Raw genomic sequence first — 25629 nt, 5'->3', positions numbered from 1 at the left:
GGAGAACAATCCCAGATTCTGCAGTGTCCCTACATAATTGAAGCCCCTCAATGCTTCAAGGTGTTGATATCCTGCCGAAAGTGTGGCGCCCAGAATTGGAAAGACTACTCCAACTGAGGCCTAACCAGTGATTTATAAAAGTTTAGCATAACTTCCATGCTTTTGCACTCTACTTATTAAGACAATCCTCTCATGAGCTATTTGAACAGCCCTCTCAACTTTTCCTGACACCGTCAAATATTTGTGTACATGAACCCCCACGTCTCTGAGTTCCTTCCAAAATGCACCACTTCACACTCTCATTATGTGGGAAACTCAGATGCCAATTTGCACACAGCAAGATCCCACAACCACATTGTGATAATGATCAAACAATCTGTTTTGGTGATGTTTGTTGGGACACCAGGGAGCATTCCTTTGAAGAACTCTTCTTTAAACAGTCCTTTACATGCACCTGGGAGGGCAGACTGGGCGTCCGCTTAATGGGTCATTTGGAAGGCAGCACCTCCGACAGTGCAGCCCCCTCTCAGCATCACCCTGTGATGTTATCCTAGGCTTTTGTGCTCAAGTCTCTGGAGCGGGACTTGAACCCATGACCTTCTGACGCAAAGGTGAGAGTGAGACCAACTCAGCCGCGCTGATATTCAAATAACAACAGAGGATGAACACTTCATGTATGATATTCTACCATCTGTTACTGTTGCATATGCTTAAAATAAGTCCACTAAGACCTGATTAAAAGAGTAAACAGAGGAATGTCACACTGCATCAACTATTATTCTCAGTAGTAATATCCTGGCTAAGTCTTTCAATGTTCATCTTGCCTGACTGCACCTGCTATCTCTGTGCCCTCCTGCAGCCTCCAAGATCCCCATGCTCCTCCAATTCTGGCCTATTGCGCAGCCCTGATCTTAATCGCTCCACCATTGGCAGCCGTGCCTTCAGCTGCCTGGGTACTCAGCTTTGGAATTCCCTTCCTGAGCCTCACCCTCTTTCTCTCCTCCTTTAAGACGCTCCTTAAAACCTGCCTCTTTGACCAAGCTTTTGGTCTCCTGGCCTAATATCTCTTTATGTGGCTCGGCTGCAAATGTTGTTTGATAATCGCGCCCAGGAAACACCATGAGGCATTTCACTACATTAAGGGTGCTATATAAGTGCAAGATGTTGTTGCTTTCAATTGCACGCAAGCTCGGGCTGTTTGAAATTCATGTGCAATCAACATGTTCACTTCCTCAAGCAATGAATCAATCTTTAGTTGGTATATGTAGTTCCTACGACAATGGATTAAGATGGTTGCTTTTGTTCAGCATTACAGGGTAGAGGTGTAAAACTAAAGAGCTCTATTGAACTTCACTCAAAATGGTGAATTTTATTCCAGCTTTAATTCCAGGTTTCATCTAGGGGCAACTTCCATCCCCACAGAGATGCCTCCACAACCCCACTGAGATACCTACGGCAGGGGAGTGGGACTAGATGAAATGCTCTTTCAGATAGCCAGTGTAGACTTGATGGACCAAATGGCCTCCTTCTGCACTGTAAACATACTATGATACCTCTATCCCCACTGAGATACCATCATCCCCACAGAGACACCTCTAACCCCACTGAGATACCATCATCCCCACAGAGACACCTCTAACCCCACTGAGATACCATCATCCCCACAGAGACACCTCTAACCCCACTGAGATACCATCATCCCCACAGAGATACCTCTAACCCCACTGAGATACCATCATCCCCACAGAGACACCTCTATCCCCACTGAGATACCATCATCCCCACAGAGATACCTCTAACCCCACTGAGATACCATCATCCCCACAGAGACACCTCTAACCCCACTGAGATACCATCATCCCCACAGAGACACCTCTAACCCCACTGAGATACCATCATCCCCACAGAGACACCTCTAACCCAACTGAGATACCATCATCCCCACAGAGACACCTCTATCCCCACTGAGATACCATCATCCCCACAGAGACACCTCTAACCCCACTGAGATACCATCATCCCCACAGAGACACCTCTAACCCAACTGAGATACCATCATCCCCACAGAGACACCTCTAACCCCACAGAGACATCTCTATCCCCACTGAGATGCCATCATCCCCACAGAGACACCTCTATCCCCACTGAGGTATACTCTGTCCCTGCAGAAGTGTTTCCAATGCCCCCTTGGCAGAGCACTTTTGACCCAGAAGTGATGAGGACCACTTTCTTTTAACCTGTTTGGTTTCAAATGCTGGGACACATTCACTGCACACAGTGCACAAAACAGTACAAGATGAAACAATGAATTAGTGGCCGTTCACAGGGATATAATTAAACACAGCACTTTGATTGAAAGACTCAACCTGTGGTATCATCTGTAGAGCTTGCTGTCCTCAATTATTGCTCACTCTGTTCTCCCCTGTCCATTACTGCTTAATTAAAAATTAAAATAATTACAGGTTCGAGTCCCAGTATCTCTATTATATTTAATCTGTGTATCTAACCCACTGGTTCCTAGACCATTCCATTATGTAACCTCTCAGCAGAAACCAAATGAGAAACCACAACAGAAAATACAGCCAATGAACCCCATCGGCCTTGGAGCAAGGAAGGGATCAGATGGATCCGACATCAGACCAGAGGCTGTTGCGTGGCCTTCCATCACAAATTTGGCTTGAGTGGAGCATAAGCGCCAGCATGGACTGGTTGGGCCGAATGGCCTGCTTCTGATCTGTATGCAATTGTGTGCAACAAATATCGAGCCGTCTTTTCCATTTTCAACGGGGCTACTGAGTGGATGGGAGGTGAGGGGCTGGGGGGGCGTAGTCTTAACCCTAATCTGCCTGTATGAAAATTGATAGGATTTCCAATCCACCATCCATTGGAGTTAACATAGGGTCATGTAGGGCAGGGCTTAATCGAGTGGGAACCCAGTCCTGCGGGTTTCACAGCCGCTGCCTTTGATTCAAGTTGCCCTCAATGTATTTCCTTCACTGGTTTGCACAATTAATATCGATATTAGCACAGCCCCAAACACACAAACATCATTTCTTTTTTCTCCATCTCTAACAGTTTTCCCAAAGTCATCCATTCTAAGAGAAAAAAAAAAGCATTTTATATTTTAATCCCCCTACGACTTCAGCATGTAAACCGACAGGTGAATATGACTTAAAATGTATAAACGGAAAGCCAGAGAGACAGACTGAACAGGAATTTCCCTGGCTCCTGATCATCCTCCCAAAATAACAAGGAGAAGGAGTGCACAGCAGTTTCATTCACAAACATGAAGGAGAGACATCAATTTCTTTTTTGGTTGATTTTGTTCATCCTGACACGAGGCTGCTCTGAGTGTACACATGTAGTTACCCGGTACATTTGTTAGTGGCAATATGTTAAAGCGGTTCTTGTTAATATTGCTCAGCAGTATTGGCTTGGGGACATCGCTTGATGGCCCTCTCTGCTCCAGTTAACCACAAAACATCGCTGCACTTGTTCATTTTTGCATTATCCACGGTTCAGCGGGTGACACGCTCATCTCTTGAGTCAGAAGGTTGTAGGTTCAAGTCTCAGTCCAGAGACGTGAGCACAGCAATCTGGTCTGACACTCCCAGTGACACTGTTGGGAGAGTCTTACTTTGGATGAGGTGTTTAGCTGATGCCCTGGGTGAGGTGGGCATAAAAGGCCCCCGTGCATTATTGTGAAGGGGTGGGGCAATTCTCCCCATGATCGTGGCCAACACTCAGTCCTCACTAAATATTCAGACATCACTAAAATGATCCAGTCGCCTCCACATTGCTGTTTGTGGGAGCTTGCTGTGTACACATTGGCTGCTGTGTTTCCTACATTATAACAGTGACTACACTTCAAAAAGACCTCACTGCCTGGAAGGAGCTTTGCGATGTCCTGAGGCTCTAGAGAAATGCTACCTCTCTTGCTTCCTGGGATGTGGGCATCACTGGCAAGGCCAGCATTTGTTGCCCATCCCTAATTGCCCTTGAGCTGAGTGGCTTGCTAGGCCATTTCAGAGTCAACCACATTGCTGTGGGTCTGGAGTCACATATAGGCCAGACAAGATAAGGATGGCAGATTTCCTTCCTTAAAGGACATCCATGTACCAGATGAGTTTTTATGACAATCAGTGGTAGTTCACCATTACTGAGACGAGCTTTCACTTCCAGGTTTTATTAATTGAACTTAAATTCCACCAGCTGCTGTGGCGGGATTTGAACCCATGTCCCCAGAGCATTAGCCTAGGCCCCTGGATTACTAGCCCAGTGACATTACCACGATGCCACCATCTCCCCTGTGTGCTATGTCCTGTGTGCTAGTGAAACGCTATCACGTGAGCCAAGAGTAGCATCTTCAAACAGAAGCCTTTAACCTTTAACCTATAACCTAGTTTGTGCGGGCAGCTCCCTTCAGGGAGTAAGTGTCGAGTTTTCCATCTGCAGCAGGGGAGCTGAAAGGGGCCAAAGTGGGAGCAGGAGGACCAACCAACACTGACTAAGTCCTAATGGTTGGAATCTCAGTGTTTGCCACCGACTCCTTCTGGGAAGCGCTTTTGTGTGGAGCAGCAGGGAGGGCATGTGTTGGTTCAGCATTTAGAAAGAGGTTGACCTGCATTGGAGGGAGCCAAACACTACTGGCTCTGTCTGGGATTGGCCTGCTATCTCAGCCATGTGTTGGTTACTTACCCACTCTTTTGGACAACCATTCCCAAGAAACCCTGCGTACTCTCCCATGAGCACCATGCCATTACGTTGAGAGGCTCCAAAAAATACACAATGGACCAGGATTCAAATTTTAGATTATTCACCTTAACCTCCCCTCAGATTCTTCTGTAAAAGCCCGAGATCAATCACTCAAGCATCCAGAAAAGAGCAGGTCAGCGGCTGAGAATTCTGCAGTGAGTAACTCACCTCCTGACTCCCCAAAGCCTGTCCACCATCTACAAGGCACTAGTCAGGAGTGTGATGGAATACTCCCCACTTGTCTGGATGAGTGCAGCTCCAACAACGCTCAAGAAGCTTGACGTCATCAAGGACAAAGCAGCCCACTTGCTTGGCACCCCATCCACAAACATTCACTCCCTCCACCACTGACGCACAGTAGCAGCAATGTGTGTACCATCTACAAGGTGCACTGCAGCAACTCACCACATCTCCTTCGACAACACCTTCCAAACCCACAACCCCTACCACCTAGGAGGACAAGGGCAGCAGATAGATGGGAACACCACCACCTGGAAGTTCCCCTCCAAGCCATTCACCATCCTGACTTGGAAATATATCACTGTTCCTTCACTGTCACTGGGTCAATATCCTGGAACTCCCTCCCTAACAGCACTGTGGGTGTACCCACACCATATGGACTGCAGCAGTTCAAGAAGGCAGCTCACCACCACCTCGCCCGCATCCCATGGACAAATAATAACCTATTGATGAAGCCACACTACCTTTAATTATCTCAAACTACAAACCAACTTTTAACATTCTCACAGCTAATTGTTTCTGGATTAAAAACTTACTTTGAGCCACCAGACTACGTCTCAAATCTAAGGCTCACACGTTAGAGCAGATCTCGATTTTGTGCGTGGGAGGTTAAAGGATACCTTTCACATTTCTCTATTAACCCATTATTGCTCATTTTACATCGACTAACAAAGTCAAGATCTACCCTGCCATGTTTCTCTGCTACCCAGTGGTTAATGCAAGTAGTAACTGGTACAAGGAATGGGATAGTTATACAAAGAAGCCTAGTAATGGAACACCATTCCCTGGGGTATCCATCGGGCTCTGGCCTGGAACTCTGGAAGGCCATAACAATGAGAGGAGAATTAACAGGACATCACCTGGATAAATATACTTCAACCATTACGTCAATAGATGGATTTCTTCATCCTGTACGCAAATGATTTCAGTACTTGTTTGCAATCTGAACTTTGCTTTTGAGATAAATAGTCCTGTTTTGAAATTATTGTATTCTTATTGTTCAAGAAAGGGGCTTTGCTCCACAACAACTCTTTCAGTATGAATTCCTGAGCTCAGGATGATGGACAGAATGACAGATTTTTTTCCTTTAAGCCTGGTTAAAATGATAGAATCCTACAGTGCAGGCGGAGGCCCTTTTGGCCCGTCTAACCTCTGCTGACTCTTTGAAAAAGTCATACGGTGAGGTTACACTTCCACCACACCCCTCGCTCTACCCCAATAGTGTGGCATATCTTTCCTTTTCAAATTGCCTTTTGAAAGTTATTATTGAATTTGATTGCACCACCCTTCCAGGCACCACGTTCTAGACTATAACTCTCTGTAAAAAAAAACCTTATCTTCCTTCTTTCCTCTGGTTCTTTTGCCAATTATCTTAAATCCGTGCCCTCTGATCACTGACTCTCCTGCCTCTAGAAATGGTATCTCCTTATTTACTTTTTCTTTAATTCTTTCATTAAATGTGGGCATTGCTGGCAAGGGGCAGCATTTGTTGTCCATCATCAATTGCTCTTGACCTAGTAGAGCCTATACTCATTGAAGTTGAGAAGAATGAAAGATGATCGTATCGAGACCTATAAGATTATGAAGGTGCTTGACAGGGTAAATGCTGAGAGGATGTTTCCCCTTGTAGGGCAACCTAAACTAGGGGGCACAGTTTCAAAATAAGGGGTCTCCTATTTAAGACAGAGACGAGGAGGAATTGCTTCTCTCAGAGGGTCATTAATGTTTGCGATTCCCTCCGCCAACGAGCAGTGGAGGCTGGGGCATTGAATATATTCAAGTTTGAGTTAGATAGATTTTTGATTGAAAAGGGAGGCAAGGGTTATGGGGGAAGGCAATAAAGTGGACTTAAGGCCACAATCAGGTCAGCCACAAACTTATTGGATGGTGGAGCAGGATCGATGAGGCTGAATGGCCTACTCCTATTTCTTATGCATCGTATAACTAAGTTGCTTGCACGGTCACTTCAGAGGGCAGTTAAGAGTCAACCACATTGCTGTGGGTCTGGAGTCACACATAGGCCAGACCAGGTAAGGACGGCAGATTTCCTTCCCTAAAGGACATTAGTGAAGCAGATGGGTTTTTTACAACAACCAAAGACAGTTTCATGGTTACTCGAACAGCTTTCAATTCCAGATTAATTCAATTTAAATTCCACCAGCGGACAGGGTGGGACTTGAACCCATGCCCCCAGAGCGTGAGCCCGGGCCTCTGGGTTACTGGTTTAATGATATTGCCACTACCTCTTTCAAAGCCCCTCTTAACTTTGAACACCTCTATTAAATCCCCCCTTAACCTCCTCTTGCTTCTCTAGTTTCTTCATATAACTGAAGCCCCTGATCCAAAGAAAAGGATCTGATAATCTGATTTACTCTTTAAAGTATTGGCTTTTGCTGATGCAAAGTTCCATGGGCATGAGGCACCCTTTGTTGCTTATCCAATTTGAGTATTGGCAGGCAACTCAACCATGTGGAGCATCACAGCTGCAATTCCCTCCCCCCCCCTCACCAACCCCTGTCCCCATCCCCAATCTGTGCACCCAATGTCCAGGAAATAATAATAAAAAAAACCACTCCTACAGAACAACAATGTGTATTTATACAGCACTGTTAAGGTGGTAAAATATTCTAATATGCTTCATTGGAGTGTTATCAAATGCTTGGTCAAAGAGGTAGATTTGAGTTCTAAAGGGATAGAGAGTGGAAGAGGCAGAGAGAGTCAGAGGGGGAATTCCTGTGCTTAGGGGCAATGCAGCTGAAGGCTGCCAGTGGCCAAGTGATTAAAGTCAGGGATGAGGAGTATAGAGAGGGTGAGGAGTGAGGCAACTGTTGCTTTCTTTGAGGATTCAAAACGACCCCTTACAGAAAATTTAAGTTGCAGATTTCAAGTGTCAGAAAACACTATCGTGAAATGTAATTGGTGATTAAGCAGATGTGTGATTTTCTTAACTGTTTACAGGCCAAACCCACCCCTAAGCTTGTATTGCAAAAGTCTACATGAGAGAGGAAGGAATAGCAGAATCTGCCTGTAAAGGTTAGATAAAGGAAGATGTAAGGAGCATAAACACTAACAAAGACCAATTGGGTGTAGTCTGTTTCTACACTGTAGGTTCTATATTCAGCGTATGTATCCCCGTCACCCACTGGATGTTTAAGATTTGTCTCTGACAACAAGTGAACGGAAAATTGTATGGACTTCACATCCCACTCATTCCCAACGCGCAGCACATAACACCATGTGCCACCTAACACCCCCAGGTAGCTCTGAGCCTGTCAGTGCAGGAGATGCCAGTTTCAGTCTCTGAGAGGTGGTGAGCCATCCGCTCCTCCCTAGGGCAGCAGTCACTGCAACAAGGAAGGCAGCAATTCCCTTGGATTAAGGCGCAGGGGCTGGTGACCACCTGGGTAAGAACAAGATCGTTCTCAACTGTCATGCCTTTCCTGGTCAAACAGTCAGCCAACTGCTTAGATTCAGAGCTAGAGATTGACACTTGTACAGAGTACGTGGGGACAAGGGAGGGTGCCTGGAACTATCCACCTCGCAAGAAACGGAGGCCAGAGCAGACGTGTATACTGTTAAAATGCTTGTACGCCTTTACGTGACAGAGAAGATCCCATTGCACTATACAAGGACAAGTACATAGATCCTCCCAGTGTCCTGATCAACAGTCCTCCCCAAAGCAACAACGCTAAAGAAAGATTATTGAGGTGGCATACCTGACCTCGTGCAAATTGCCCCTCCCATTTGAGTCCTTAACAACCCTTAGTTGTTACAACAACCCTGCAGTAACCCTTAGTTTGTAACGTACTCAGAACATTAGGGATTGGAGGAGGCCATTAAGACCCCTGAGCCTCCTCTGTCATTCAACTGGATCTGCACTTCAACTCCATTTGCACCCCCTCTCAGCTGGTCCATTATTCCTTAATACCCTTACCGAATAAAGATCTTTCGCTCTCGGTTTTCAAAACTCCAACTGTCCCTCAGCTTCCTCAGGCATTTAAGGGAGGATATTCCAGATGTGTGTGAATAAAACACTTCCTGATTTTCCCCCGTAAAGATTCCAGCTCTCACCTTAAGACTAAATCCCCTCGTTTTGCGATTTCCCCCCACCAGAAGAAATAGTTTCAACCCCACCAAATCCTCGTCACATTCACCGACTAAGATCCTGCCTTGAAGAGTGACCCCTTGTGTGAAACCCTGGAGCTGCCACTGGTGTCAATGGACTTTTATCCCCAACATGGGATAATGCCTTTAAGAAGGAGGGGGGCAGTAGTTAAGAAAATGGGGAATGCTGGGTGGGAGGGAGAACGGAAACAGGCACAGAGTCTCATATCGACTGCTAGAATAATGGACAGAGAAAAATGACTGCACAGCAGCCAAGATGTGGGATCAGAGCGAGGGGATGGTTTTCCTCTGTGACTTTCTCCTAAAATTCCACTAATATATTGTATGTTTTTAATGCTGATTTAAATTCAGCTCAAGAACCTTGAAGGCACACTGTTTAAACACAGTATAGGCACAGGATATATTTTCTCTGGTAAATTGATAGCTCAAAGAAAACATAGTGGGTTGACCTCCGCACCCATCCTTGAGATTAATCCCACTATGTGTAATCATGTGGTTGGGCTAATTTATGTTTATGAATCCCAAAAATGGGAGAAGAGATTTCCACTATACTTTATCACTTCAACTCTCACTTTGCAATTTGTTCCATAAACCAGTCTTTGGCATTCGTTTTAGATTCAACTAATGCAGCTAATGCCAGCAATCACAATTCCTTCAAGCCTTTCATCTCTGGCCTCCCAAACTCTGTTCCACCCAAAGCCCAACACACCCAAGGCTCCTTCGCCTGTTTCCTATTCCCCGCTAAGATTTTTTTAATCCTTTCACGGGATGCGGGTATTGCTGGCAAGGATTTGTTGCCCATTCCTAATTGCCCTAGAACGGAGGTGGCTATCAGGCCATTTCAGAGGGCAGTTAAAAATCAACCACATTGCTATGGGTCTGGAGTCACATGTAGGCCAGACCGGGTAAGGACGGCAGATTTACTTCCCTGAAGGGCATTAGTGAACCAGATGGGTTTTCCAATTCACCAGTCACCCCAGTCACCCTGTATTAACTGACCTACGCCACCATCTCAAATTAATCAAATTCAAATCCTAGCCCTTCTCTGGACATTCCTCCAGGGTTGCACTACTCCCTCTCTCCTCAGCCACCACCACCAGCCCCCACCATCCCACCAGCTTTGCTCCACTAATTTTCCAACTGTAGCCCCTGTCACACATCCTCCTCCATTCCACTCTCAGCGGCAGAGCCTTGGGTAATCCTGGGCCCTTCCTCTGGATTCCCCTCTCCAAACCCACCCTGTCGCTCCTCTTCTCCTCAGCTTTGGAGTCCTCTTCCCAAAAACAATCATTTCTTCAACTAAACTTCCTAAATATTCCACAACTTCTCAGTGCTGGCCCTTGCTTCTGCAGAGGGCGTTGGAGTATCCTGCTATGTCCAAAGGCGCTAAGGTATGTAGTTTCACCCTTAATACAGAATCAATGATGGGAGGTCACTGGCTGCCCAGTGGAATCAGGCGAGTTTGTTTGCAATGATGCAACACAGCTTTGGCCCTGAGTCATTGCAAATGAAGTACAATCATTCGGGTCTGAAGTCATATTGAGGCAAGGGATGCCAAAGTAGGAAATCTCACCGGGACTTCAGCTGTGCATTGCCAGCAGTGTCACTGTGTGGGATATTCTATGCAGCATGTCAGTCAAAGACACAGTGCCGTGGACCCATTGTTAACATTAATATTTAAGACATTGCCGCATGCACAATCCTGCCAACACATTGGAAAGATCCCTTGTCCAGGAGCTCCGTTCCCTGGCAGGGCAGCACTGAGCAAAAAGCAAGCAGCTCATGCCCACTGCCACCCTATGGCTTTAGGCTTCGAGTGGGGCACCTTGGCACAGGCTGCTTGGCTCAGGTGGCAGCTCTCTCGCCTCAGTCAGGAGCTGGCGGGTTCACGTCCCACCCCTGGGACTCGAGCACGCCTCTCAGGCAGAGCTGAGGAGAGGGCTGCACTGCCATCCATCAGCTGAGGTGCTAAAGCCAAGTCTCATCTCCCCATTCTGGCAGCTATCAGGTGGTGTTATCCAAAGCAGGGCAGGTGTGGGAGGACAGGGGTGACCTAGCCAACAGTCCTCCCTCAGCCAGATACACCAAGTATCTGACCATTCATCCAACTGCTGTTTGTGGGACCTTGCTGTGCACCAACTGACAGCTGTACTTGGTCCACTAAAGCTCCATTTCAAAGTAATAATTATTAGAAGTTCTTTGCACATTATAAGTAGTGCACTAAGATTCTATATGAGATGCATTTCTTCCTTAAGTTTTCTCTTGTACTCTGGTCCATTTTATGTGAAGATGTTTAATAATATGAGGCTGACTCACTTGACAGAATATCCACAAACGGAGCTCAGTGCTGCAATGCCAAATTTTCTATAAAAACTTATTAAATGTTTATTTACCCTTTTAATCTGCACAAGTAACTGGAATATTTGTTTAAGTGTAACCTGTCCTAATTTGGTAAACAGCAACTTGTGTTTATACTGTATGGTTAACAAAGTAAAATGTCCCAAGGCATTTAATCAGGTAGAAATTTGACCCACAATCATCTAGGAGATATTAGGCAGAATGTTATGGCCCCATCAAGGCCAGAGTCATTCAAAAGTCCATTGACTTTGGTGGGACCGTTAAATCCCACCAGCGAAAAATTCTGCCCATTTGGACAGGTGACCAAAACCTTGGTCAGACAGGTGGGCTTTAAGGATGGGGTCTTAAAGCAGGAGGGAGAGGTAGAGGCAGAGGGGATTAGGGAGAGAATTCTAGAGTTTCGGACATGGGCAGTGAAAACACAGTGAAGGCGATGAAGGCTGGGGGTGAGCAAGAGGCCAGAATTGGAGGGATGCAGAGACCTTGGAGGTGTTTTGGGGCTGGAGGAGGTTCCAGGGATAGGGAGGGGGTGAGGCAGGAGGGATTTGAAAACATGGATGAGAATCTTAAAATCTCCAAGGGGGAAACAGTAAAGGCTCACAAGGTTAAACGTTTCTCACAGCCTTATGTGATGAGAGGGCCTGGAGTACAGATTCATATCATGTACAGAATGGATTTTGAGCTACTCTGTTGAATGAAGTGCCTTGTACAACACTAAAACTATTACACACATAATAGTAATAAAAACAGAAAGCTGGAAAATCTCAACAGCCCTGGCAGCGTCTGTGGAGAGAGAAAAACAGAGTTAATGTTGCAGGCCAATGACCTTGCATCATGAGTTCTGACCAAAGATCATGGACATGAAACTTTAACTTTGTTCTAATCAAATTTTGTTGAATACCTGGGAATGTCCTGCTATTTTAAAGGTGCTACATAAATGCAAATTGTTGTTGATATTGCAGACGGCCATTCTACATTACAGGGCATTCTTTCCTGTGTCTGTTTTATTGTGTTATATTACCCATTTCTTTGTAATGAGGAACATTTATGAAAGAGAAAATATTGATTGATATATTAGAAACAAAACCCCTCATTCCCCTTTGAATCTTGCCACTGTTTAGCTGGTGAGCATACAAGAGTATGAAACATCAATGTGCCCATAAGGACTGTATATCCCATCGCCACACATTATTATACACTCACCAAGCATTGTAACTAATGCTACCTCCCAAACTCCAAACACAACTTCCCACCTCCTCTTCCACCTTCTGCCAACCATGCTGCCATGTAACCAAGACCCATTGTGCCACCTCCTCCTCCTTCTTTAGCTCAATCTTTCTCGGAGCCTCCCAACTGTGGATCCCTTCAGATCCGTCAGTCTTACCTTCCTCTAACAGTCAGCAGGCTTTGGAAACCTCACCTCATCCTTCTCCCTAGGCTTCTTAAACCTGCATGGCACCATCCACACTTATGGACCTTATGTCCTTTAGACAAAAGAGAGTTACAGTAAAGGGGAGATGGTGGCGTAGTGGCAATGTCACTGGACTAGTAACCCAGAGGCCCAGGTTAATGCTTGGAAGTGTGGGATCAAACCCTATCATGGCAGCTAATGTAATTTAAATTCAATTAATACAATCTGGAATTAAAATCTATGAAACTTTGTCATAAAACTCATCTGGTTCACTAGTGCCCCTTCAGGGGAAGAAATCTGCTACATGTGGCTCCAGACCCACAGCAATGTGGCTGACCCTTAACTGCCATCTGAAATGGTCTAGCAAGCCACTCAGGAAATTAGGGATGGGCAACAAATGCTGGCCTTGCCAGTGATGCCCACATCCCATGAAAGAATTTTTTTAAAAAGGCAGGGAGGAAATGACTTTTGGTCTGTGTGGGGTGATTGGAGGAGAAGGAGGGGGGGTCATGAGATGAAACCACTAGGAACACATTCGAGCAGAGTTGGTAACACTAAGTGTCAATAACAAAAACAAAAATAGCTGGAAAAACTCAGCAGGTCTGACAGCATCTGCGGAGAGGAGCACAGTTAATGTTTCGAGTCCGTATGACTCTTCATCGGTGTCAATACCCGCATGATTTGAAGTTAAACTAAATTTACCCAAATATGTAGGGAAAGGAGGGGGGGGGGAGGGTTGTGCAGTGAGGAAGCTGGTGGCAAGTGTAAATTGAAAATAAAAGCAAGAATTTTGATCATGTTTGTTATGCTGCAGTTGCCAAAACTGGAAATGCCACAACCATTGAATGAGGAAATACCAACATATGAATTAGGAGCAGGATTAAGCCAGTCAGCCCCTCGAGCCTGCTCCGCCATTCAATAAGATCATGGCTGATCTAAATGTAGCCTCAACCCCACATTCCTGCTAACCCCCGATAACCTTTCACCCCCTTGCTTACCAGGAATCTATCTCGCTCTGCCTTAAAAAACATTCAAAGACTCTGCTTCCGTCACCTTTTGAGGAAGAGAGTTCCAAAAACTCACCACCCTCTGAAAGCAAAAAAATTCTCTTCAATGTGACATATGACAGCATCAGGGCTGAAACATCAACTGTGTGTCAGTCTTTGTTCAATTGGAAAAACCTGCTTTACTCAGGTAGGTCCAAGAACCTTGGTGTGCTTATTTTAGAGCGTAGACGTAAGAGGTGACCTGATAAGATAAATAAAAAATTATAAAATAATGAAAAGGTTGGAGTGCGTGCCTATTGACAGATTATTCCAGTTCAACAGGTTGGAGAGGACCAGGGGACATAATCAACCAGGGTGACTGCTCTTGTTCATCATTCAACAGCCAGTACTGGAAAGTGCACATGAGTTAGGAACAGAATGAGGCTCAGTGATGATTCACTGATGCCCTGATCGACACCCAAGATCTAGGCTCGGTTCCACTGAATAGAAACAAGGCCTTGCATTCCTAGAGAATCTTTCTCTGCCCCAGGACATCCCAAAACACTTCACAGACAACTAAATACTTTTGATATGCAGTCACCCCTGCAACGCTCTGCGACAGCCAATTTGTTCACAGCAAGTTCCCACAAGCAACAATGTGATAGAGATCGAGTTTTTGTCATTTCGAGGGAGAAATATTGGTCAAGACATGGGGGGAGAATTCCCCTGCTCTTTGTCAAACTTGCTCCATGGGATCTTTTGCATTCACCTGAGAGGGCAGGACCCCGGTTTAACACCTTATGCACCTCAGGCAGTGCAGCACTCCCTCTACCTTGCACTGGGAATCTCCACCTGGATTTTGGTGCTTAGGGGTTTGGAGTGGGACTGGGACCCCACAGCCTTCTAACTCCAAGGCAAAACAAAAAAAATGACACGGGGCCAAGGATGAGGCACTGAGGCCAATCAGTGTGGAACCATAACCCAGTCACCAGGAGGCAGTTGTTCAGGAGGGCATCAGAGAACATTGGAGGGAGGGTGGCGTGGGAGAGACACGACTGACTGAAAGAAACCTCAACAGAAAAGTTCACCAAGAAAATAATCCCCCCCCCCACCACCCCAAAAAAAAATGCGACAGACACAGAATTGGGGGTGATTATAAATCGTGGAAACTGTCCACTTGTCGCCGGTTTCACCATCCAAAGCCACTCGAGTGTGTTCCACCTTAAATTTCACCATCTGCTATTCTCCATATAATAGGCATTCCCATTGTACTCTGAAGACAGTGCTCTACAGTCTCTACCGAGCCGAAAAAAGGGAACGAATCCAGTGCTGAAGGGGTTGATTTTAAATATTTCTAAGATTGGACTTCTGACAAACAGTCCTCCAAATAAAAAATGATGCACAGATTTTTTTTTTACCATATGTTACCCCCCTCCCCACCAACCTTTGAAAAAAAGGGATGCATTGATTAGTGACCAGTGTCCAGCATGGTCAGTCTCTTTTATACTTAAAAAAAAAACCAACCCACATGCTGTGGGGTTGGGGGTGGGGGCGGTTATGAAAAGCGGGAAATGGGGCAAATGATCCAGGTGAAATGATTCAGGAGGGGGAGGGCCAATGGTTCAACTCTCCGTTCGGGCGCAGTTTGGGCTTATTGCTTGGCTGCTTTTCGCCCAGCCCGAATCATATCGGCTGCATACTGACCCGCAGTAACACTTCCCCGCACATTAGCACCGGAACACTTAACACACGCGCGCGAAATTCCTTTGTCACTTTAACAAGAGGCGCTAACAGATAAAGTGGGGTTGGGGTGGGTAGGGAGGGGGGTGGGGGGGTGAATAATTTCTCCACTTAACTGGTGGACAGGGAAAGTCAGACCGTGTTCAGCGCCAGCGATATCCAGGCAGCTTCACCTTAAAAGTCTGGGTATCTAAAGTACACGTGTACTTGTGGAGGCATATCGGATTTATAAATCTCTCTGGAGCATTCTCTGCTCCGAGACGTACCCCGATCACATTGTTAATAAATATGTATTATTAATAGAGAAATCAATGCCATTTGGAATGATGTCTCTCGTTTATTAATCCGGGGTTAGTTTATAGGACAGTATACACCAGTGTTGAGAAGCCTGGCGAGCAAGTTGCTTTTTTATTTTATATGGTTTTGAAGGCGCATATTTATCTTTCCAAATAAAAAACCCCCTGAATTTTGGATCTGTACACTGTAAAGTAATATCTTTTTTTTTCCCCCAGTGAATATGACACTGTAAGCTGCTGTAAGGCCAGCAGAAAAAGGGTAACGAAAAGTTCCTCTGATTGTTCACAAGTTCACCCATGTCCCACCTCTGATCTCTGCTCAGTGAGCTGGGATAAGGGGGGTGTGGGGGGGTGACAATTGCCCTGGGTTTCGTCAAAGGGACGGGGGCAATAAAAAAGGGGGGCCGGAGCCTCGCTCCTGACCGCCAGTGGGTCACCCCCGGCTTGCCCTCTCACTCACCACCCCCCCCCCCTCATTTTGGGTATGAATCCCTACCCAGTCGAATAGCGCGCGGTGGAGAACCCCGCGCGCCTTGGAGGATGCGAGGTCCAGGTTAAAGACATTGAACCTTGTCCCCTTAACATCTAAAGACGGGTCAATGCCGGAAAAAGTACAACCGGGCAAGTCAAATCTAGTGATAGGTTAGAGGAGTTACTTGGGAGCTGGGTGGGTGGTGGGTGGTGGGGGTGCGGGGGAGAGGATGGGAAGATGGGATGGGGTTGTGGGGGGTGGGGGAGCAGGGGATCTAATAAATGGGGCCGTGAACTGCATCATTGCAATGCTGCACAAATTCCTATCCTATCTCATAATGCTGGCTATTATTGTATAGAAATTATGACACACTTGAGAACTTATACGACCGCGTACAATCAATCAGGGCGAATGCGCTTCGGTGTAGCTACACCCCATTCCCAATGTAACACGAATTCGCAGACAATGAATGGGCCCATCTTAATATCCTCTGGTTCTGGGTACAGCCACCAACCCCAGCACAGGAGGAGTTAAACTATGTAGTAGTGCTCTCTCGCAAACCCACGTTACCCTGGTCCAAATATTCCTGAATGGAGGGACATGATAAGGTCCTCCGTGTCAGGGGGTGGGGAGGGGGGGGGAAATAAAAACATCCAGGATCCACGCTGGTTCCTTATGCTCCCACTTTCAAAAATAGTCACCTCCACCATGGAAAGGGAGTCCACGCATTATTAATTCATATTTTGTCACAAATAGGGAATTAATCACCGCCGTCACTTATTAATTAATTAACAGGCAATTAAGTAAGTGGGATGCACAATAGGGCCGGGATGTTCGACAAACCAGGAGGAAAGAAAGCCTTGGTGACAGTGTTCAGACACTCGACATGTTTACAAGAGAAAATTTAATGTTTTTTTTTTAAAAAAAATCTGCACGGCTCGTACAGAAAAAAAAGTTCAAGAGAGCGCGATTTTATTTTCAAATGTTAATTTATCACAATTTGCCCTCACCTCCTCCGTATGAACTCTGCGGAGAAACACAGAGAGGCAGATTTACCATAACAGGCTGTGAGGACACAGGTGTTCACTGCCCCCGCTCTTGTTCCTGAAGGTTTATTTTACTTTTGAATACACTTCTTAATAGGACAATGATCTTGTTTTTTTTTAAATGAAATCAGCTTTCCTTTATTGCTAAATTGGAAAATACAGCTTTGTTAAAAAAAAAATATATATATATATATATAAACAGTACTGTAACAAGCTCCACCTGCACTTTTGGCACGAGCAATTCATTTTAACAGACACCGCAGCATCTAATAGATGGTCGGTGGTGGAGATGTGATTAAAGCGTCAAGTGAGTAAAATATCACTTCCCGCTTTATCTGCGTTTTTTTATTTTTTTTAAAAAAAACATAACTTGTAAATAATAGTAGCAAATTAAATTAAGAATGTCAAAAATCACAAAACTGCTCTAAGGCTTACAGCACATTTGGCCTGTGTTTATAGTTTTTTTTTTAATTAAACGAGTGGATTAATACATTCTCTACGCGCTTAGATTTTTCCACCCTTTCTTCCAAAACAAAGAGGGATTGGAACTAATTCTTACAGTCAAATGAGTATCTTAGGTGTATAATTTTTTATATATATATATATATATATAAATAAAAGCTAAAAATTCTGGGGGCGTGGAATGGTTTTCACTGTCCAATCTCTTCCTGGTCATTGGGGAGGAAGCAACATTCAATGCGAGAGGAAAACACTGTGGATGCTGGAAATCGGGAAGGTCACAGAGCTGAAACCTTAATTCTGTTTCTTCCTTGCCCGAGCTGCCGAGTATTCCCAGCATGTCCTGTGTTCAGTTTAAACTTCCCAACTCCCAACCGCAAAGAGGGAACAACTTTAAACTTTCCAGCAACCGGCGCTGGCCAGTCTTGATTCCCCACTTAATCAAGTCGTGGCCACATTTATTCTAAATGGATTTTATATTGAATTAACCGGCCACCACCGTGAAAAAAAAACACTTTACTCGACACCGAAAAGCGATTGCCACTAAATTCCATGTACATCTATTACACAGGTGCATTATAAACAGCGTTCCTCAGATATTCCACCCAACACTTAGCCTCCATCAGCATCTCGCCTGAACCACTTTCATCCCCTCAAAAATATTTTTAAATCGCCACATTTATTCAGAGAGAGAGAGAGACAGATAAATAGTCAAAGGGTGGTCAGCATTTCACACGGAACATTTCTGGAATGAGCTCCGTTATAACTGGCAGAATTGATTCTGTCATTTATTTCTTTTTTTTAAAAAAGTTAGCAGAACTTTTACACAAGTTCCTACAGCAGCACAGAGACACTCATCGCAATGAAGAGAGAGAGAGAGAGACTACAAGAAGGAGGTTTACCCACAGTTTTTATCCCCATATTGAACAGACCAGATAACTCCACAATTGACAGACAGCACACAGATCACAAATTCCAGCCGCGTTAAATTACAAATAGTACTTTCTGCAAGGAGGCACATACAAACACGGCAAAACATTAGCTGCACAACCATTTTTTTTTTTAAATATTCAACAGCAAAAATCAGCAATAATTCAGACAAATCCGACTAATTTTTTTTATGTTCCATTGCACCGGCGTAGAGGCTGCTAATTCCAAATTGGAGATGCATTTATATAAATTTGGGGTAACCGCCATTTTCTGTAGATGACAGCCATGTGCGGAATACAGAGAGAAGTCTGGACTGATGCCATAAATCTCCTTTCCAGGGAGAGAGAGAGAGAGAGAGAGAAATGCGAATAACACACACGCACAACCAGGAAAGGAAGAGGGCTGAGGGGAGGGTGGGGGAGAGAGAGAGAGAGAGAGCAACAAAAGCAAAGCAACAATCACATTTTACATTCAATATATATATTATTTTTTTTTCCAAAATACATCTAGGCGAGCCAATGAACATTACCTGAGTCAGGCACAACGGAGAGTACATAGTTATTACGGTGGAGAATGACTTTGACTTGTATGAGAATACCAATTTCAGACTTTGTACAGGAATCTATTTTCCATGCTGAACTGTAACCCCGGCCTTGGAGTTCTGAAAGCGAAAGTGACACAACACGTTGGTGTGTGTGTGTGTGAGTGTGTGTGTGTAAGAGTGGAGGGAGGGAGAGAGAGAGAGAGAGAGAGGGGGGGGGGGATGGTGGTGGGGGGGGGGGCGGAAAAACAGGCTGTACTGTACACGCTGTCGGTTCTGTCACCAAATAACACAAAACAACACAAGGAGGAAATCCACCGCAAAGGTTGTTGTCAAAAAAAAACTTTCTCTCTCTCTCCCCCTTTTTTCTTTGAGGGGGGGAGGGAGGGAGAGAGAGGGGGGGGGGGTGTGGGTGTGGGAGAGGAGGAGTGGGGGGGGCAGTGGGTGGTCAGTTACACGTGACGTAATGAAACTGACATCGCAAAGGTTGACTGGGGAGGGGGGAGAGAGAGAGAGAAGGAAGGAAGGGAGGGAGGGAGGGAGGGAAACGGAAAAGAAAAAAAACGCGATCAAGGGGGGGAAGAAGCAAGAGCGAAATGAAGGCGTTCGACTTGTCAAACTTTGCAAAGGCGGCTGAAGGAGATCAGATGCTTGCAAACAGAAACCTCTCTTTCTCGGAGAGGCAATGACACCGCCGACTCTCTGACGATTCGCTCACTGTTGTGGGAGTCATCAGCGCTCCAGTAATCCCCCTTCCCTCCCTCCCTCCCTCCTCCCTCCCTCCCTCCTCCTACCCCACCCCCCCTCCCCCGTAGAAAAAAAAAATAATGAATATTTTATTTATTTAAAAATTGGAACTGGAATATTTGTTCCCCTTGCTGCGCTCTCTCTCTCTCTATCTCCCCAAACACATTGGCTCCGAGAGCTGAAACGACTCGCTGTTTAAAAAGTAAACTCCACAAAAACTTAAGGACTTCGGGCCAAACTTTTCTCTCCCTCTTTTTTTTTGTTTGTTGTAAATTGAGAGAGAGAGAGAGAGAGAGAGAAAAGGAAAAAATGGATAAGAGGAGAGGGTGTTTACACAGCTCCCATTTTTTTCTCTGAGAGGAACCTCTCCCGCTTTTATACCCAACACACACACACACACACACACACACAAAAACTGGCTCCGCTGTGCAAGGCAACCCTGAACGTGAGGCTATTATATTTTTTTTGTTGTTGTTGCAGCTTCCGAACCGGGAATCTTGCACCCCAACCCACGCCCCCCACCCCCCCCACCACCACCACCACCAATTGAACTAAGTTTTTGGGAAAGTTATCTGGTCGCTGGTCTCTGGCAAAAGAAAAGCGAGGGATAGCTCAACTTTTCTACAGGCACATCCACAAAAATACAAATCCAGAAACATTGCCTTGTCTCCTTTCTTTAAGAGGAGCGAAAATCGCCACTCCGACTGTTACGTAACGTGAATTTGGGATTCTTAAACGCCGAGCCTAAAAAAAATTATCTTTGCTTTTTTTTTCCCTTGTGTTTTTTTTTTGACGTGGAGAAGTGTGGAGGGGAGGGGGGGAGGAGGTGGGGTGGAGGCAGGATGTTTGCAGAATATTTTTCCTGGTTGCTCCTCAAGAGAAGATTTTTTTTTGGGGGGGGGGTGGGGTGCGAGTTAATTTCAACCCAAAACCCAGCCTTTGGTCTATTTTTTTGTGTGTGTGTCTCTGTCTGTCTTGTTGCAAAATCGCCCTCTCTCTCTCTCTCTCCCTCTCTCTCTCCCTCTCTCTCTCTCTCCCCCCCACCCCCCAACCTCCTCCTCCCCTTGTGTGAGTCACGTCTGCCGCCTGCCTCCCAGTCCAAACCCCGAGCTGTCAATCAGCTGCCGAGGAAACCTGGTACCCGGTGCCAGGGAGTCATGGGCAGCTTTTACGCCAGGGGAGGAAAGAGAGAGGGGCGAGAGAGGAGAGAGAAAGGGAGAGGAGGGTTGAAAGGCGACATAAGCTACAAGTTTCACTAAAACCTCCAGTCGCCTCTGCTCGAGGGCTTTTGCAGATACCCAGGCAGCGGGCAGAATGTGAGCTTTTTGTCTCTTCTCGCCCTCCTCTGCCTACCTACCTCCCCACCTTCATCCTCTCCTGCCTTTGGCAGCTTAACGGCACTTGTTTCCAATGCTGCGACCAGAGATTTTAAGAACACCACGCTGGGTTTCTCCATGTTAATCACCCCCAGCTCCCAGCAGTGCAGACTAACAGCGAAGGTCCGAAATATTACCACTTTAACCCGAGGAAGCACCGTGTCCAAATGGCGTGGGAATCTTTGCGACGACTTATCCTTCCCCCCCCCCACAACCAAGGCACCTCCGCACAAAAATAAATCCTGCCCCCGGAGAAATTCTGTGTGCGGGGAGTGGGGAGTGGGTAAGGGGGTGGGTAAGGGGTGGGGGGGATGGAAAAGGGAGAGAGGACCAACAGCAGAGCGCGGGATTGTGGTGAAAAATGTGGTCATTGGGATCTCCATGCTAGCAGTTGTGTGTATGTGTGCCATGCTGTTTAACATACACTGCCACATTAACACTGCCTCCAGTCCTCCTGACTGTGTACCCAGTCTGTATCTGGCTAGCAGTCTCTATGTCGTTTCACCACACCACTGTCTGTGTGCCAGGTATAAACTTAAGGGAACAGTATTCACTTGTTAGACCCGACACCAACTATCTCCTGCACACACACACACACACACACAAAATTAACTACTCTCGACCTCTCTGCCCATAATGCCAGGTCAATGCACACTGAAAAAAAATAATCACATGATCTCATAATAATCAAACTTTACTTCTGAGGCTCTGGATATTTTATTTGTATTTAGCCAACTTTTATTTGTGTCTTTTTTTGCCCCTATCTTTTTCCCTGTGTTTAATTTTCCTTGTGCTGTTTTATGTATGATCACCCTGGTTAGTGCCATCCTCCTGCCAGTCTGTTTTAATACAGCCAATTAGCCCATTGATCTAAAAGAGGCTGAAGTAAGATGATACAACCGGGAATCTTCACCGACCTGCTAAACACAGTCCACTAAAAATAGCACACGAAAGAAACTCAAACCCATTTGAGCCACTCCAGTGATCAGCTGGTGGGTTGGTCAGCTGACCTCCTCTCTGGCCTCTGACAGAACTGCCCTGCGGCTGTGAATAGAAACATAGAGACTAGGAGCAGGAGTAGGCCATTCGGCCCTTCCAGCCTGCTCCACCATTCAATATGATCATGGCTGACCCTCTATCTCAACGCCGAACTCCCGCTCTCTCCCCCCAAACCCCTTGACGCCTTGAGAATCCAGAAATCTATCTATTTCCTTCTTAAGTATACTCAGTAACTTGGCCTCCGCGGCCCTGTGTGGTAGGGAGTTCCACAGGTTCGCCACCCTCTGAGTGAAAATGTTTCTCCTCATCTCAGTCCTAAATGGCCTACCCCATATCCTGAGACTGTGAATAGACTGAGCAGAAAAGAATCAGCCAGGGTAGGCCATGAAGCACCCTTAGATCTTTCTTTGCTCTCTCTTCCTTTCTCTCTCTCTCTCCTCTCTGGAGAATGCCCACGCTTTCTCCTGCCTTCATTCACCTCCTCCAGGAGCAAGCAGGACTAGGCATTGGGGTGTATGGTGCACTAGGGTCTAACGGGTGAAATGGTGGCATAATGGTCATCTGACTAGACTGGTAATCCAGAGGCCCAGGCTAATGCTCTGGGGATATGGGTGGATTTTAAATCAATTAATTAATAGACCTGGAAGTTCAAGCTGGTCTCAGTAATGGTGACCATAACAACGATCATCGATTGAATCAACCATCAATCAGAACCCATCTGGTTCGCTCTTGTAAATCTGCCATTCTTACCTGGTCTGGCCTACACATGGCTGCAGACCCTCACAGCAATGTGGTTAAATCTTTACTGCCCTCTTAATGGCCTAGCTAGCCACTCAGCTGTACCAAACTGCTACACATACCAGATGGGACTGCAGCAGACCAAGAAGGATGCTCATCACTACCTTCTCCAGGGCAATTAGGGATGGGCAACAAATGCTGGCCTCACCAGCGATGCCCACATCCCATGAAAGAATTAAAAAAAACACCTTCCTCAGAGGCCTGTCTGACATCAGGAACTCTGTCCCAGGAATGGAATGCAGGATGAGGGGGTTGCCCAGTCAGTTAATCCCTGGGTCTTCAGATGTTGCTCTATTGCCAAGATCTCTGCACTCTGCCAATTCTTGGCCTCTTGCACATCTTTGATTTTAATTGCTTAAAAATTAACAATTGGAGACCGTGCCCTGAGCTGCCTGAGCTCTTAACTCTGGAATTCCCTCCATAAACCTCTCCACTTCTCTACCTTGCACTCCTCCTTTACAATGCCTCTTAAAACCTACCTCTCTGACAACGCTATCCTACTATCTCCTTCTGTGGCTCGATCAAGTTCTGTTTGATGACATTCCTGTGAAGTACCTTGGGACTTTTTAACCACGTTTAAAGGTGCTATATAAATGCGAGTAGTTGTTTTATTGTAAGGAGTTGAGAGAGTTTGCTCAGGCTCTGGCATATGGTCAAATGGTTATCCTTTTCTCCCATCCGTTCATTCGCTTCCTCTACGAACTAGCTTGACTAGCCATTGAGGATCATGGTGCACTCAGGTCTAACAGGCTGAGTGAACATTGACACACTTTGCTCTCTCTTCTCATTATATATTGGCATCTTTGGATGAATGCACAAATCTTAGGGAGTTGGAATCGCGCTGTGCAACATTCGTAGCAGATGTTTTAACCTTTTCATATCAAGTTCCTCCACTTACTATTGTAACCAAGCTTATTTATTTTAAGTGGCTTAACAGCTTCATCAAAATAGCCAAGGAATTTCATACAAGCAAACTAACACATCCATTAATATTACCACACAGCACCATCCCAACTCCCTGTACTTGAGCTCACCTCCCACTTAATTATAAAGCATTGGGGGCAGCATCTAATCTCACTGCACTATTATACACCATAGGCTAACAGTTTTAAATGCCAAGGTTCCTAAAATCTTATTAAACATTTTCATATTCACTGTGACTTTGCCTGGATATGGAAAAGACACTTCCACACACTCTCCCCCCACCAGCCCACTGAACAGCCCCCTTTCCTAAAGATGCCCAGGGTAGGGTTCCACATTTTCTGCAGATGGCAGCAAAACTGTCAATCCCTCAAGTGCGTATCAGTGGGCTATTCAACCTCAGGAGGCAGAAGCAATGCCAAGCCTGACCCCTGCTTTCTACCAAAACCATACACTGCAGTCGCCCCTGAACTCTCAACAGAAAGATTTCTTTTAAGAGCCTCATAATCACAAATCCTGTGAGACTCGGGCAATTACGGAGAATCATAGTTAACATTCTTCTGATTGGAACCATTTTTTTTTTTTTGTTTCTTTCTCCCCGCGTTTGCCAATTTCTGAAGCACACATTTTACTCCAACAATTATTGTGGTCATCAGGGAAAAAGAGAGGCCTAATGGAGTTATTGGGCCTGACTGGGAGGTGGGTTTTCACTCTTTTAATGACAACTACATACTCCAGAATCATTCAGCAACAGGCCTCTGTATTAATTCAGCTACCTCACACCCTCAGGTTTTGAAGCCAATAATGAGACCAGCAGCACTTGCTGTTTAAATGGAAGCACTCAGAAGTATCTGAAGCAGATGGGTGAACAAAGCAATGTTAATTCTTTGTAGTTGATTTTTTGTTTAAATGTCAAGTGTGTATTCTATTACAGATACATGCGTTTGCTTTGTTTCCCCCTTTTGCTGGCTCTTCATCCCAGCATACACCTCCACCTTTCTGAAAGGGCATAATGATTGCCCAGCACCCAGACCACTGCCAATGCCAACTAATAGGAGTGGCACAAGAGTCGCCAAGTTAGAGAGAGACCGCTTTCCAGATGTTCCCTTTCCTATCCAGGGGGACACCAAACCTCTTGCTTAACATCTGCTCACAACAACGGGGTAAGTTTGGAAACTCAGTGGAGGGTTCAAACCACACCCATGGTGCCAGCCATGGCTTCTACAACACATGCCTCCCACTTTTTCATAGAGTTTCAGTGGTGACGCTCCCTATTGAAGCAGAAAAAGGTGCTTTGCAGGTATGATCTGCGAATGGCAAATACGGTTGTGAGGTCGTTTAACACTGGGCACACATTGACACATACTAGAGACGGATTAGTGTTACTTATTGGGATAAAGTTTGTGTCCTAACTCGCACCAAGCCCCAT

The 25629-nt window shown here is 45.7% G+C and overlaps 1 protein-coding gene across 4 annotated transcripts in view; it reads right to left on the bottom strand.

Moving 5' to 3' along the window:
• nfixb (nuclear factor I/Xb) overlaps positions 1 to 25629 on the bottom strand; it is a 388901-nt gene that overhangs the window by 345652 nt on the left and 17620 nt on the right. For 2 of the 4 annotated variants that reach the window (XM_078531446.1, XM_078531444.1), the window contains exon 2: positions 19348 to 19479. The exons of 1 other annotated variant lie outside the window; for it this stretch is intronic. In XM_078531446.1, the coding sequence (XP_078387572.1) occupies positions 19348 to 19374 (27 nt within the window). In that variant the 5' untranslated portion in view covers positions 19375 to 19479. Of the gene's footprint in view, positions 1 to 19347; positions 19549 to 25629 lie in introns of those variants that run through there. One more of the 4 variants, XM_078531445.1, reaches the window with a different exon arrangement.

Source organism: Cetorhinus maximus, chromosome 28 (genome assembly GCF_964194155.1).
Source record: "Cetorhinus maximus chromosome 28, sCetMax3.hap1.1, whole genome shotgun sequence".
Classification (NCBI taxonomy): Eukaryota; Metazoa; Chordata; class Chondrichthyes; order Lamniformes; family Cetorhinidae; genus Cetorhinus; species Cetorhinus maximus.
This window is presented reverse-complemented; position numbering and strand designations above follow the sequence as displayed.